This window comes from Ylistrum balloti, unplaced genomic scaffold (genome assembly GCF_031769215.1).
Source record: "Ylistrum balloti isolate Yb309-2 unplaced genomic scaffold, AGI_CSIRO_Ybal_v1 Utg371810, whole genome shotgun sequence".
Lineage (NCBI taxonomy): Eukaryota > Metazoa > Mollusca > Bivalvia > Pectinida > Pectinidae > Ylistrum > Ylistrum balloti.
Window position 1 is genome coordinate 80,341 of NW_026782902.1, and position 16,899 is coordinate 97,239.

The window sequence follows — 16,899 nt, forward strand, 5'->3', positions numbered from 1 at the left end:
CTGTGCTTGCTATTGTATTGAAAAGAAATTAATAGTTATCATAACTGATATGCGCAATTGTTTCTATTTAGTTGTGGCTGCATGGGGTCATGAGGAATGCAAGTTAGAGTATAGATAAAAACAATGAAAAAACGAAATCCCGCGAGCCGGATTCGAACCAGCGACCTAAGGATTGCTATTTATACCACTACAGTCCTCCGCTCTACCAACTGAGCTATCACGGGTAGATACCATATGTGGAACCAACATAATTAATATATCTCAACAATAACTACGTGCAATCTTATTTATTTTCCTTGTGGTGATCTATATTTGGCTTTTTTACTATACGAAAAATAAATTACAATTCATATTTAAAGACATTGTTCTGCTTTATAACATCGATTATTAGCACATTTCGTTTTTGATGGTCACATGACAGCAAAATGGCGGCGGTCGAATTCTCATCCGTGAAACCACCGACCCCGAGTAGGTTACAAAGTAATATATCTGATACGGCAGTTTTATCAGCCGATCAATGTATTGAAAAAGCAACCGAGAAACTTCTGTTTAAAGACTTCAACGAGTGCATACGACTTTGTGAGGCAGGAATTACCGAGGCTCAAATGCAACCTGACACTGTGAGGTAGATTTGTTTACAACTGTATTACTGTAAAGCAGATAAGTGCAAAGAAACACGTCATTTAGATATCAGTCAAGTAGACAGCTTACAACGAGATTGTATTGTATAGTTATATACATCATCTATTTAACTTCATGTATTACCGTTAGATCGTTTTAAATCATTTAGGTATATACATGTGATTTATTGGTCAGGTACACCATGGGGAAAACCACAAATTTGTGGATAATACGGATTGCCTATTATTAGGGATATGGATTTGTTACTAAAAATAGCCGAAATTGTTTAAACAGCAACTTTTGCAATATACTTTTAAAAATCGCATTATCTATGTTGTACTTAGAGGGAACTTAATGATATGCATATGATATAGAATCAGGTTTTTATTGTTTTTCAGTCATAGTGTACAGATAAAACTGGAGGCGCTGTGTATATTGGCTGTGCAAGCCTATGCTGAACTTAACCAGTGGCAACAGGTGATGCCCTTTGTGCAGCAGGTATTTGGCAGTGTGGAAGATTGTCCTTATAAAGTTATGCACCTATGGTGAGGATTCTGGTGGTTATTTTGTATTAATTTTGTCTTCATCATTGTATTTGTTATTCCTTCTTGTCACAGGGACATGAATTACCAACCCACAGTCCATATGTACATGTTTGTATAATAGATTTAGTGATTACTATGATACATATGTGTGGACCTTAAGTCAAGGATTTGTACCAAGTTCCGGTGTTTCTTGTTTCTAAAAAAAAAATTTCTGAACACTAAAATTTATGTCAAAGTAATGGGAAAAAAACTTAATCAGTTTCTAGCAAATCAGCCTACAGTATTTTAGATTTCCTAACAGATTACTGATAAAACCTATATATGCCTAATGAACTAAAATATTTTCAAACTTAAAATGAAATGGTCTCTGTGAATGCCTGAAGGAGACATATACTTTGGGCTTCAAATGATCCATAATCATCATGAGTCAGATCACTTTTCATGCTGAATGATACGGATATCTGCCCTTGGAAGTCAGTAGTCAAGGGTAGAATTACTTTTGGGAAAAAGAGGTCAAGGTTTCCAGTGCTTCCATGACTTTCTTGGAACCCCTACCTCTTGAAGAAAAAAGTTAGCTCCATCAGGTCCTCATTATTGTTGGAAACCCACAAGTCTCTGTCGTTTGAGACTCAGTGACAGAATAGTCTTGTGGGTTTCCGACATTAGTCAATCCACAGGTCACAATCAAGTAATCAGTGTTGATTCATTGTTAGATCACATATCCCCTCCTCAGGATTGTCATGCTTATGTATGTTATTTACAACTTATATAGAAATAGACCTGGATATCAAAGTCTATGTTAAAAGTAACCCCTTAGAATTATTCCATTTGCAAGTATCTTCATTTTCTGTTTTGTTTTTGTCTTTTTTTAATCAAACTCATTGAAACATAATCTCTCAAAATATCATACTATGTCTAATTTATTTATTTGTTTAACAGGTTTGACATCTACTATTGCGACCTTTTGGTCTTTCAGCAGACAAGGAACTGTATCTCATTTTACCAGTACATGTATATATATACTCAACAAAAAAAGAAAGGTTAACATGTTTCCTTGGCGAATACCTGTAAATGAGTGAAAACAAAATGACGTTTGTGCAATATTAGAAAATGGTAATGTTTTACATTACAAAATCCAAGGGGTTACCAAAATCATTCAAGCGTGAAAGTCTGTATTAGCGAAAGAGCTGCACGAGATTTCTGCGACTAACTTGTATCATCACTTGAATTTCATAAACATTCAAACTGACAACTGTTCCTTAGATCCTCAGGACTTAGAAATCACCGAATCTTGCTATCTATCAACTTTATCATTATGCCCCGGCTGTCACAAGTACAGAGAGAAAGGGCAGTAGGCATGATCCAGGCTTGGGAGTCTCGCCGTTGAGTTGCACGGCATTTTGGTTGCAATGTTAAGACAATTTGCCAATTGGTAAGTCGTTTAAACCAAACTGGGTCAATATCCGATCGTCCCCGAAGCGGCCGACCCCATAAAACAACCGCCAGGGATGACCGTTGTATACGATTGATACACTTGCGCAATCGATTCGTAACCGCAGTAGAGACTACAAGGACATTGTTTGGGCGTCGTGTGTCTCCCCAAACAGTCCGCAACAGGTTGAGGGCCTACCAATTGAAAGGGCAGCATCCCTACACTGTACCCAATTTATTGCGACGTCACCGTAATAATCGGCGTAACTGGACCCGTGTTCACCGTCGTTGGGCCTTACGACAATGGAACAGTGTTCTGTTTTCAGATGAGTCCAGGTTTTGTCTGCAACACGGTGACGGAAGGCGCAGAGTGTGGAGGCGACAAGGGGAGCGTTTTGCGAACTGCTGCGTCGCAGAACGGTACCGCTTTGGCGGCGGAAGTGTAATGGTTTGGGGTGGTATTTGTGGGGACTCGTACCAGGCTTGTTGTGTTAAATGGCAATTTAATCGGCATTCGATATTGGGACAAAATTTTAAGACCAGTGGTTCTGCCATTCTTAAGACGCCATGGCAATGGCGCCATTTTTCAACAGGATAACTCACCAGCGCACACCAGTTGCGTCAGCAGAATTTCTTGCAGCAGAATAACGTACAGGTGTTAGATTGGCCATCTAAATCACCTGATTTGTCACCGATTGAGCATGTCTGGGATGTTCTTGGGCGACGTGTGAGAGAACGTCAAAATCAGCCGTCAAACTTGCAGGAGCTGACCCAAGCCCTGATCGCTGAATGGAACAACATCTCTCCTCGAATTATCCGCCGGTTTACGAGTTCCATGCGACGACGCTGCAATGCTGTTTACTTCGCAAACGGTGGCCATACCCGTTACTAATGGTGTTACCTTTGAAATCGACCCCAACGTCCTTTACAGTCAAATAAAATTAACTGAACGCAAAGTTTTATAATGAACCATGACTGCAGTTTTATCAGAATTGATCAATTACTTTATTCGTTCATGATTGGTAAGGATTTATGAAGGGGTTAATTAATTAATCACAGAATAAAGTAGTGTTGCCTTTCTTTTTTTGTTTAGTATATGTCTATACAAGATACAATGTAAAAAGGTTAGAAAATTATACCTTGAGTGTATGTATACAGTGGAAATACATTAGAAATATTGGGGATATTTCGTGGTGGTTCTTGCTACACTTTTTTTGAAAGATTTGGAAGAATTTTGACCATGCATTTTCACCTAATATTGTCACTGCCTTAGCTAGTTGGGTAAAGTGTGATAGAAGGGAGATAACTCTTGTAAACTTGATTCATATTTTTTCTTAAGTAATTAATGTCTGGTCTGAAAATAAAAATATGTGGTATTACCAAGTGATCTCTCGCCTCTTTATGATAATTCAGCTAATGTGCTAAATTTCATTCACATAAATTAAAGATTGTTAAGTAAGGTAGTTTCTTTTTCAGAATGGAAACAATAACATGCAGCCATGTGATGTAGATGAATGACTAATATCTTGATGGAGTTGGTTTTAATACTTTAGCTTTCAATGTCCACAAATAATAATCATTAAATGATCAAAATCTGAAAATGGCATCACATTCCGTTCAACATGTGTATATTTCTTTATACCTCAGTAAACCTAAAAAAGATCATCACTTCCTTTATTACAGTCCTCTCTACCTATGTGTTTTAATAGTAAAATTATGAGCAGAGAGGTGCAATCACAACACGATCTGATGTACTCTGTTAACGGTGATTTATTATTGTATTTTAATGCCAACCGGTTTCGCCCGGGGGAGGGCTTCGTCAGGGCGGGGGAAGGCTTCGTCACATCAGATCGTGTTGTGATTGCACCTCTCTGTTAATATGTCTTAATCATATGCAATCACCCTGCATACTTGAAGGTGTCCACACCTAGACGATAAACCTGATACTTCCACATGAAGTACCTAGGCGTTGGCTCCTCTCTTTCTTTTTATTAATAGTAAAATTACATATAGAATCATCACTCCCTTTATTACAGTCCTCTCTACTATGTGTTTTAATAGTAAAATTACATATAAAATCATCACTCCCTTTAATTTGTTACAGACCTCTCTACTATGTGTTTTAATAGTAAAATTACATATAGAATCATCACTCCCTTTAATTTGTTACAGACCTCTCTACTATGTGTTTTAATAGTAAAATTACATATAAAATCATCACTCCCTTTAATTTGTTACAGACCTCTCTACTATGTGTTTTAATAGTAAAATTACATATAAAATCATCACTCCCTTTAATTTGTTACAGACCTCTCTACTATGTGTTTTAATAGTAAAATTACATACAAAGTCATCACTCCCTTTAATTTGTTACAGACCTCTCTACTATGTGTTTTAATAGTAAAATTACATATAGAATCATCACTCCCTTTATTACAGTCCTCTCTACTATGTGTTTTAATAGTAAAATTACATATAAAATCATCACTCCCTTTAATTTGTTACAGACCTCTCTACTATGTATTTTGATAGTAAAATTACATATAAAATCATCACTCCCTTTAATTTGTTACAGACCTCTCTACTATGTATTTTGATAGTAAAATTACATATAAAATCATCACTCCCTTTAATTTGTTACAGACCTCTCTACTATGTGTTTTAATAGTAAAATTACATACAAAATCATCACTCCCTTTAATTTGTTACAGACCTCTCTACTATGTGTTTTAATAGTAAAATTACATATAGAATCATCACTCCCTTTATTACAGTCCTCTCTACTATGTGTTTTAATAGTAAAATTACATACAAAGTCATCACTCCCTTTAATTTGTTACAGACCTCTCTACTATGTGTTTTAATAGTAAAATTACATACAAAGTCATCACTCCCTTTATTACAGTCCTCTCTACTATGTATTTTGATAGTAAAATTACATATAAAATCATCACTCCCTTTAATTTGTTACAGACCTCTCTACTATGTGTTTTAATAGTAAAATTACATACAAAGTCATCACTCCCATGTGTACTGTCTACCTATGTGTTTTAATAGTAAAATTTCAAAATCAGTCAAAGTCAGCTTATAATCTAAACTGTTGTAGACTTACTGTCGGTTTTCACACTTTTGCACTATGAATTCAAAAGGTTTTGCTAAAAAGAATTGTAGATGAGCATTAAGTCTTTAAAGTGATGTTTTTAATGGTCAGTTAATATCTTGAATAGGATATCAAGATGCCTGGTCAGATAGGAAAAATTATAAGGCTTTTACACAACCAGCTGGTTTTTGCTAAGGCAAAATTTTTGCGCTCCCACCTTAAGACACTGTCCTCATACCAGGTCAATAATTATAGAAGGGTGAAAATAGGTTGATATATAAGTTGTATGTATTTTTTTCCAGTATCCTGTTGCATTCAAAAATCAAGGAATATACACAGTGCTATGCTCTGTCAAGTGTTTGGTTAAAACACCCAGGGAACATTGGGAGTCAACTAATTACCTACTACAGCACGTTACACACACCAAAAACGGAAGGCAAAAGCACTCTACCTAACACAACATTTGGACAGGTACATAACACTCTACACCAAACAATACAGACAGGTACAGAGGAACTAACACAACATACAGACAGGTACATAACACTCTACACTAACACAACATACAGTCAGACAGGTACATAACACTCTACACTAACACAACATACAGTCAGACAGGTACATAACACTCTACACTAACACAACATACAGACAGGTACATAACACTCTACACTAACACAACATACAGACAGGTACATAACACTTTACACTAACACAACATACAGACAGGTACATAACACTCTACACTAACACAACATACAGACAGGTACATAACACTCTACACTAACACAACATACAGACAGGTACATAACACTCTACACTAACACAACATACAGACAGGTACATAACACTCTACACTAACACAACATACAGACAGGTACATAACACTCTACACTAACACAACATACAGACAGGTACATAACACTCTACACTAACACAACATACAGACAGGTACATAACACTCTACACTAACACAACATACAGACAGGTACATAACACTCTACACTAACACAACATACAGACAGGTACATAACACTCTACACTAACACAACATACAGACAGGTACAAAGCACTCTACACTAACACAACATACAGACAGGTACATACTCTACACTAACACAACATACAGACAGGTACATAACACTCTACACTAACACAACATACAGACAGGTACATAACACTCTACACTAACACAACATACAGACAGGTACTGTACACAACAATATACACTAACAAAACAATACAGACAGGTACATAACACTCTACACTAACACAACATACAGACAGGTACATAACACTCTACACTAACACAACATACAGACAGGTATATAACACTCTACACCAACACAACATACAGACAGGTACATAACACTCTACACTAACACAACATACAGACAGGTACATAACACTCTACACTAACACAACATACAGACAGGTACATAACACTCTACACTAACACAACATACAGACAGGTACATAACACTCTACACTAACACAACATACAGACAGGTACACATACAGACAGGTACATAACACTCTACACTAACACAACATACAGACAGGTACATAACACTCTACACTAACACAACATACAGACAGGTACATAACACTCTACACTAACACAACATACAGACAGGTACATAACACTCTACACTAACACAACATACAGACAGGTACATAACACTCTACACTAACACAACATACAGACAGGTACATAACACTCTACACTAACACAACATACAGACAGGTACATAACACTCTACACTAACACAACATACAGACAGGTACATAACACTCTACACTAACACAACATCGACAGCTACATAACACTCTACACTAACACAACATACAGACAGGTACATAACACTCTACACCAACACAACATACAGACAGGTACATAACACTCTACACTAACACAACATACAGACAGGTACATAACACTCTACACTAACACAACATACAGACAGGTACATAACACTCTACACCAACACAACATACAGACAGGTACATAACACTCTACACTAACACAACATACAGACAGGTACATAACACTCTACACTAACACAACATACAGACAGGTACATAACACTCTACACTAACACAACATACAGACAGGTACATAACACTCTACACAAACACAACATACAGACAGGTACATAACACTCTACACCAACACAACATACAGACAGGTACATAACACTCTACACCAACACAACATACAGACAGGTACATAACACTCTACACTAACACAACATACAGACAGGTACATAACACTCTACACTAACACAACATACAGACAGGTACATAACACTCTACACTAACACAACATACAGACAGGTACATAACACTCTACACTAACACAACATAACATAACACAACATACAGACAGGTACATAACACTCTACACTAACACAACATACAGACAGGTACATAACACTCTACACTAACACAACATACAGACAGGTACATAACACTCTACACTAACACAACATACAGACAGGTACATAACACTCTACACTAACACAACATACAGACAGGTACATAACACTCTACACTAACACAACATACAGACAGGTACATAACACACTCTAACACACTAACACAACATACAACAGGTACATACAGACACTCTAACACTCTACACTAACACAACATACAGACAGGTACATAACACTCTACACTAACAAAATACATACAGACAGGTACATAACACTCTACACTAACACAACATACAGACAGGTATATAGCACTCAACACCAACGCAACATACAGTCAGACAGGTACATATCACTCTACACCAACACAACATACATACAGGTACATAACACTCTACACTAACACAACATACACACAGGTACAAAACACTCTACACTAACACAACATACAGACAGCTACACAACACTCTACACTAACACAACATACAGACAGGTACATAACACTCTACACTAACACAACATACAGACAGGTACAAAGCACTCTACACTAACACAACATACAGACAGCTACATAACACTCTACACTAACACAACATACAGACAGGTACATAACACTCTACACTAACACAACATACAGACAGGTACATAACACTCTACACTAACACAACATACAGACAGGTACATAACACTCTACACCAACACAACATACAGACAGGTACATAACACTCTACACTAACACAACATACAGACAGGTACATAACACTCTACACTAACACAACATACAGACAGGTACATAACACTCTACACTAACACAACATACAGACAGGTACATAACACTCTACACTAACACAACATACTACAGGTACATAACACTCAGACACTACATAACACTAACAACAACATACAGACAGGTACATAACACTCTACACTAACACAACATACAGACAGGTACATAACACTCTACACTAACACAACATACAGACAGGTACATAACACTCTACACTAACACAACATACAGACAGGTACATAACACTCTACACTAACACAACATACAGACAGGTACATAACACTCTACACTAACACAACATACAGACAGGTACATAACACTCTACACTAACACAACATACAGACAGGTACATAACACTCTACACTAACACAACATACAGACAGGTACATAACACTCTACACTAACACAACATACAGACAGGTACACAACACTCTACATACACTAGCACAACATACAGACAGCTACACAACACTCTACACTAACACAACATACAGGCAGGTACAAAGCACTCTACACTAACACAACATACAGACAGGTACATAACACTCTACACCAACACAACCTACAGACAGGTACATAACACTCTACACCAACACAACATACAGACAGGTACATAACACTCTACACTAACACAACATACAGACAGGTACATAACACTCTACATTAACACAACATACAGACAGGTACATAACACTCTACACTAACACAACATACAGACAGGTACACAACACTCTACTCTAACACAACATACAGACAGGTACATAACACTCTACACTAACACAACATACAGACAGGTACATAACACTCTACACTAACACAACATACAGACAGGTACAAAGCACTCTACACTAACACAACATACAGACAGGTACATAACACTCTACACCAACACAACATACAGACAGGTACATAACACTCTACACTAACACAACATACAGACAGGTACATAACACTTATATATAACACAACATGCTTTTGATGTAACACAACATACAGACATGGATACATAACATCTACACAATGTAACTACATAACACTCTACACTACATGTATCTCACTTACAATTTAACACAACATACAGACAGGTATCTAACAACTAAGATGATACATGTATCTAACAATGTAACAGATGGTACATTTATCTCATTTACAATTTAACAGATGGTACATGTATCTAACAATGTAACAGATAATACATGTATCTAACAATGTAACAGATGATATATGTATCTCACTTACAATGTAACAGATGGTACATGTATCTAACGATGTAACAGATGATACATGTATCTCACTTTAATGTAACAGATGATACATGTATCTAACAATGTAACAGATGGTACATGTATCTAACAATGTAACAGATGATACATGTATCTCACTTACAATGTAACAGGTGATACATGTATCTCACTTTAATGTAACAGATGATACATGTATCTAACAATGTAACAGATGGTACATGTATCTCACTTACAATGTAACAGATGGTACATGTATCTAACGATGTAACAGATGGTACATGTATCTAACAATGTAACAGATGATACATGTATCTAACAATGTAACAGATGGTACATGTATCTAACAATGTAACAGATGATACATGTATCTAACAATGTAACAGATGGTACATTTATCTCATTTACAATGTAACAGATGGTACATGTATCTAACAATGTAACAGATGATACATGTATCTAACAATGTAACAGATGATACATGTATCTAACAATGTAACAGATGATATATGTATCTCACTTACAATGTAACAGATGATACATGTATCTCACTTACAATGTAACAGGTGATACATGTATCTCACTTTAATGTAACAGATGATGCATATATCTAACAATGTAACAGATGATACATGATTCTAACAATGTAACAGATGATACATGTATCTCACTTACAATGTAACAGGTGATACATGTATCTCACTTTAATGTAACAGATGATACATGTATCTAACAATGTAACAGATGGTACATGTATCTCACTTACAATGTAACAGATGGTACATGTATCTAACGATGTAACAGATGGTACATGTATCTAACAATGTAACAGATGATACATGTATCTCACTTACAATGTAACAGATGGTACATGTATCTAACAATGTAACAGATGATACATGTATCTAACAATGTAACAGATGGTACATTTATCTCATTTACAATGTAACAGATGGTACATGTATCTAACAATGTAACAGATGATACATGTATCTAACAATGTAACAGATGATACATGTATCTCACTTACAATGTAACAGATGGTACATGTATCTAACAATGTAACAGATGATACATGTATCTAACAATGTAACAGATGATATATGTATCTCACTTACAATGTAACAGATGATACATGTATCTCACTTACAATGTAACAGGTGATACATGTATCTCACTTTAATGTAACAGATGATGCATATATCTAACAATGTAACAGATGATACATGTATCTAACAATGTAACAGATGATACATGTATCTCACTTACAATGTAACAGGTGATACATGTATCTCACTTACAATGTAACAGGTGATACATGTATCTCACTTACAATGTAACAGATGATATATGTATCTCACTTACAATGTAACAGATGATACATGTATCTAACAATGTAACAGATGATACATGTATCTCACTTTAATGTAACAGATGATACATGTATCTCACTTACAATGTAACAGATGATATATGTATCTCACTTTAATGTAACAGATGATACATGTATCTAACAATGTAACAGATGGTACATGTATCTAACAATGTAACAGATGGTACATGTATCTAACAATGTAACAGATGGTACATGTATCTAACAATGTAACAGATGATACATGTATCTCACTTACAATGTAACAGATGATACATGTATCTCACTTACAATGTAACAAGTGATAAATGAATCAGACAATAACAAGTAGATAAATCTCCAGCACTTCTAGAGGAAATATAGCCATATTTCTCTTTTGCTTATCAGCAAAGGATGTTATTTAAAAATCTAACTTTTTCAATTAATACAATAGTTTTTTTGTGTGATAGATAATATTGGATTCTGAGCCTTTGTTATAACCAGATTTCCTGGAAAGTTAAAGTTGACAGATTTTAGGAAACCTCTTGAAGTCTAATGATGCACCATATTATTAACCTTTGTTACAGGTAATACATCCAGCAATTTCAGTCGACTGTCAGGTATTGGAAGAAATCTTATCAATGCATTAAAATCTTTTTTGTGGCCAGGATCATCATCATAGCAACAGAGAAAGAGGTGATGGGCCTCCCCATGTTACAAATGATTGAAAAAACAGATATGGAGGTGATTTACTTTTTGTTTACCAGGGGGGATTTTCGATGTGATAACTTTCTGTTTGCATGGAGGAATTCTCAGTAAAGGACTTCCTGTTTACCAGAGGGAATTCCCTGTTGAGGACTTCTGTTTACCAGAGGGAATTCCCAGTGGAGGACTTCTGTTTACCAGAGGGAATTCCCAGTGGAGGACTTCTGTTTACCAGGGGGAATTCCCAGTAGAGGACTTCTGTTTACCAGAGGGAATTCCCAGTGGAGGACTTCTTACCAGGGGAAATTCTCAGTGGAGGATTTCTTACCAGGGGAAATTCTCAGTGGAGGACTTCTTACCAGGGGAAATCCTCATTAAAGAACTTCATGTTTACCAGAGGGAATTCTCAGTAAAGGACTTCCTGTTTACCAGGGGAAATTCTCAGTAAAGGACTTCCTGTTTACCAGAGGGAATTCTCAGTAAAGGACTTCCTGTTTACCAGGGGGAATTATCAGTAAAGGACTTCCTGTTTACCAGAGGGAATTCTCAGTAAAGGACTTCCTGTTTACCAGGGGAAATTCTCAGTAAAGGACTTCCTGTTTACCAGGGGGAATTCTCAGTAGAGGACTTCTGTTTACCAGAGGGAATTCCCAGTGGAGGACTTCTTACCAGGGGAAATTCTCAGTGGAGGATTTCTTACCAGGGGAAATTCTCAGTGGAGGACTTCTTACCAGGGGAAATCCTCATTAAAGAACTTCATGTTTACCAGAGGGAATTCTCAGTAAAGGACTTCCTGTTTACCAGGGGAAATTCTCAGTAAAGGACTTCCTGTTTACCAGAGGGAATTCTCAGTAAAGGACTTCCTGTTTACCAGGGGGAATTATCAGTAAAGGACTTCCTGTTTACCAGAGGGAATTCTCAGTAAAGGACTTCCTGTTTACCAGGGGAAATTCTCAGTAAAGGACTTCCTGTTTACCAGGGGGAATTCTCAGTAAAGGACTTCCTGTTTACCAGAGGGAATTCTCAGTAAAGGACTTCCTGTTTACCAGGGGGAATTCTCAGTAAAGGACTTCCTGTTTACCAGAGGGAATTCTCAGTAAAGGACTTCCTGTTTACCAGGGGAAATTCTCAGTAAAGGACTTCCTGTTTACCAGAGGGAATTCTCAGTAAAGGACTTCCTGTTTACCAGGGGGAATTGTCAGTAAAGGACTTCCTGTTTACCAGGGGAAATTCTCAGTAAAGGACTTCCTGTTTACCAGTGGAAATTCTCAGTAAAGGACTTCCTGTTTACCAGAGGGAATTCTCAGTAAAGGACTTCCTGTTTACCAGTGGAAATTCTCAGTAAAGGACTTCCTGTTTACCAGGGGGAATTCTCAGTAAAGGACTTCCTGTTTACCAGGGGGAATTGTCAGTAAAGGACTTCCTGTTTACCAGTGGAAATTCTCAGTAAAGGACTTCCTGTTTACCAGAGGGAATTCTCAGTAAAGGATGTCCTGTTTACCATGGGGAATTCTCAGTAAAGGACTTCTTTTTTACCACTGGCTAAATTAAGAGTAATGGAAGTCACATAATACCTGGTCTATAGCAGGTGTGATAACTATACGTAGATACATTTATAAACAATATGCAACTTAAGGAATTATGTGTGACTCAAATCAAGATCTGATAAATTTACATATCTTGGTTACTACTTTTTGATACATTGTAGTGCTACTGGAGTTAAATGATGTGTTATCCCCATGGCACCTTTGTTTAGTTAGAAGAAAAGTGATTTTTTGTGCAATATGCAGTTATGGTTTAATGTTGATATTGTTGCATACTGCACAGTATAAAGGATATTTTGATATTTGGTGTTTTGCATTTCATTTCAATGGTTAGAGTCCAGAAAACTTATGTTATAGACTGTTGTCCAACATGTGTGACCTGTCTGTCTGAGTGTCATGTCTGTCCTGTCTGTCTTGTGTGTCCTGTCTGTCCTGTGTGTCCTGTCTGTCCTGTCTGTCTGCGTGTCCTGTCTGTCTGTGTGTCCTGTGTGTCCTGAGCCTGGGTATCCTGCCTGTCTGTGTGTCCTGTCTGCCTGTGTGTCCTGTGTGTCCTGTGCCTGGGTATCCTGCCAGTCTGTGTGTCCTGTGTGTCCTGTGTGTCCTGTGCCTGGGTATCCTGCCAGTCTGTGTGTCCTGTCTGTCCTGTGTGTCCTGTCTGTCCTGCCAGTCTGTGTGTCCTGTGTGTCCTGTGTGTCCAGTTTGTCCTGTGCCTGGGTATCCTGCCTGTCTGTGTGTCCTGTCTGTCTGTGTGTCCTGTCTGTCCTGTGTGTCCTGTGTGTCCTGTGTGTCCTGTGCCTGGGTATCCTGCCTGTCTGTGTGTTCTGTCTGTCCTGTGTGTCCTGTGCCTGGGTATCCTGCCTGTCTGTGTGCTAGTTAACATATCTGTTGAACATATTTTGATTTTATTGCTAGTTTTGAATGGATCTGTACTGCATTGCATTGCAAATTATCATGTAAAATATTCTTGTGAACTACCAACATAACATGCAACCCTACATAAAGGCCATCATTGCTCTCCATTATTTCAATTAAAATACTAAGTGTAGTGTAAGTGCTATAACTAGTTAGTTCTATTTTAGTGTATCTAGTACAGCTTGTTAGTTCTACCTTAGTGTAACTAGTACAGCTTGTTAGTTCTACCTTAGTGTAACTAGTACAGCTTGTTAGTTCTACCTTAGTGTATCTAGTACAGCTTGTTAGTTCTACCTTAGTGTAACTAGTACAGCTTGTTAGTTCTACCTTAGTGTAACTAGTACAGCTTGTTAGTTCTTCCTTAGTGTAACTAGTACAGCTTGTTAGTTCTACCTTAGTGTATCTAGTACAGCTTGTTAGTTCTACCTTAGTGTAACTAGTACAACTTGTTAATTCTACCTTAGTGTAACTAGTAAAACATGTTAATTCTACCTTAGTGTAACTAGTACAGCTTGTTAGTTCTACCTTAGTGTAACTAGTACAGCTTGTTAGTTCTACCTTAGTGTAACTAGTACAGCTTGTTAGTTCTACCTTAGTGTAACTAGTACAACCTGTTAGTTCTACCTTAGTGTAACTAGTAAAACATGTTAATTCTACCTTAGTGTAACTAGTACAGCTTGTTAGTTCTACCTTAGTGTAACTAGTACAGCTTGTTAGTTCTACCTTAGTGTAACTAGTACAGCTTGTTAGTTCTACCTTAGTGTAACAAGTACAACTTGTTAATTCTACCTTAGTGTAACTAGTACAGCTTGTTAGTTCTACTTTAGTGTGACTAGTACAGCTTGTTAGTTCTACTTAAGTGTAACTGGTACAACTTGTTAATTCTACCTTAGTGTAACTAGTACAACTTGTTAATTCTACCTTAGTGTAACTAGTACAACTTGTTAATTCTACCTTAGTGTAACTAGTACAACTTGTTAATTCTACCTTAGTGTAACTAGTACAGCTTGTTAGTTCTACCTTAGTGTAACTAGTACAGCTTGTTAATTCTACCTTAGTGTAACTAGTACAACTTGTTAATTCTACCTTAGTGTAACTAGTACAGCTTGTTAGTTCTACCTTAGTGTAACTAGTACAGCTTGTTAGTTCTACCTTAGTGTAACTAGTACAGCTTGTTAGTTCTACTTTAGTGTAACTGATACAGCTTGTTAGTTCTACTTTAGTGTAACTAGTACAAATTGTTAGTTCTGCTTTAGTGTAACTGGTACAGCTAGTTTCGTCAACTTCAGTGGAACTAGTACAGCTTGTTAGTTCTACTTTAGTGTAACTACTACATTTAGTTTGGTCTACTTTATTGTAAATAGTAAAACTATTTTAATCTACTTAAGTGTAACTATTAGAGCTAGTTAGTTCTACTTCAATGTAACAAGTACATCTTTTTAGTTCTAGTTTAGTGTAACTGGTACAGCTAGTTCGGCCTGCTTTATTGTCAGTAGAATAATTGTGTTACAGACATTTTCTAGTTCTTCTCCTTTTTTTTTACACATTTGAAAGCTTTTTGTAAAACTTCTTTCATTAAAGATTTGATGTTACTACATAAATAGTCTTTTGTGTGTAATTTTGCTTCTTCATTAAAAACTAAACAGCTATGGTCAGGGTCAAATATCAGGATATATAAAGTTCATCCTCAATACAATCTCATGGTTTATACAGCTAATGACCACATCAAAAATTTGACAACATTCTTCTATAATATTTTTTTTAAACATTTTAACATCAATTTTATCTTTATTTGAGTGGTAGGTATTCATTTCATACAATTTCCTTGGTGTCCTTGTTAAGAGGCGCCGAGGTTAACTGGCTAGAGCCACCCAAGGTTCTGGGTTCATATAATTTATAATCTGTTGTAAAGTTGTGTCCTGGTTTCAGTATACAATACAATTTATAATCTGTTGTAAAGTTGTGCCCTGGTTTCAGTATACAATACAATTTATGATCTGTTGTAAAGTTGTGCCCTAATTTCAGTATACAATACAATTTATAATCTGTTGTAATGTTGTGTCCTGGTTTCAGTATACAATACAATTTATAATCTGTTGTAAAGTTGTGTCCTGGTTTCAGTATACAATACAATTTATAATTTGTTGTAAAGTTGTGTCCTGGGTTCAGTATCAAATATAATATTTTATCAGCCATTCAGCAAAGGTTTGTCATTAGGTCGTACAGT

General features: G+C 36.5%; 1 protein-coding gene and 1 non-coding gene across 2 annotated transcripts; one reads left to right on the forward strand and one right to left on the reverse strand.

The window, feature by feature from the left end:
- Window positions 1-137: 137 nt before the first annotated feature.
- Window positions 138-224, reverse strand: Trnay-gua (transfer RNA tyrosine (anticodon GUA)). Its single transcript is given in 2 exon segments — window positions 138-173; window positions 188-224. It is a non-coding gene; the product is annotated as a tRNA-Tyr (tRNA).
- Window positions 225-425: 201 nt separating this feature from the next.
- LOC132563647 (peroxisome assembly protein 26-like) lies at window positions 426-16,273 on the forward strand. Its single transcript, XM_060228385.1, has 4 exons — window positions 426-625; window positions 1,020-1,166; window positions 6,000-6,133; window positions 12,099-16,273. The coding sequence occupies exons 1-4, from the start codon at window positions 426-428 to the stop codon at window positions 12,191-12,193; spliced, it is 576 nt and encodes a 191-aa protein (XP_060084368.1). The 3' UTR covers window positions 12,194-16,273.
- The last annotated feature ends 626 nt before the right edge of the window (window positions 16,274-16,899 follow it).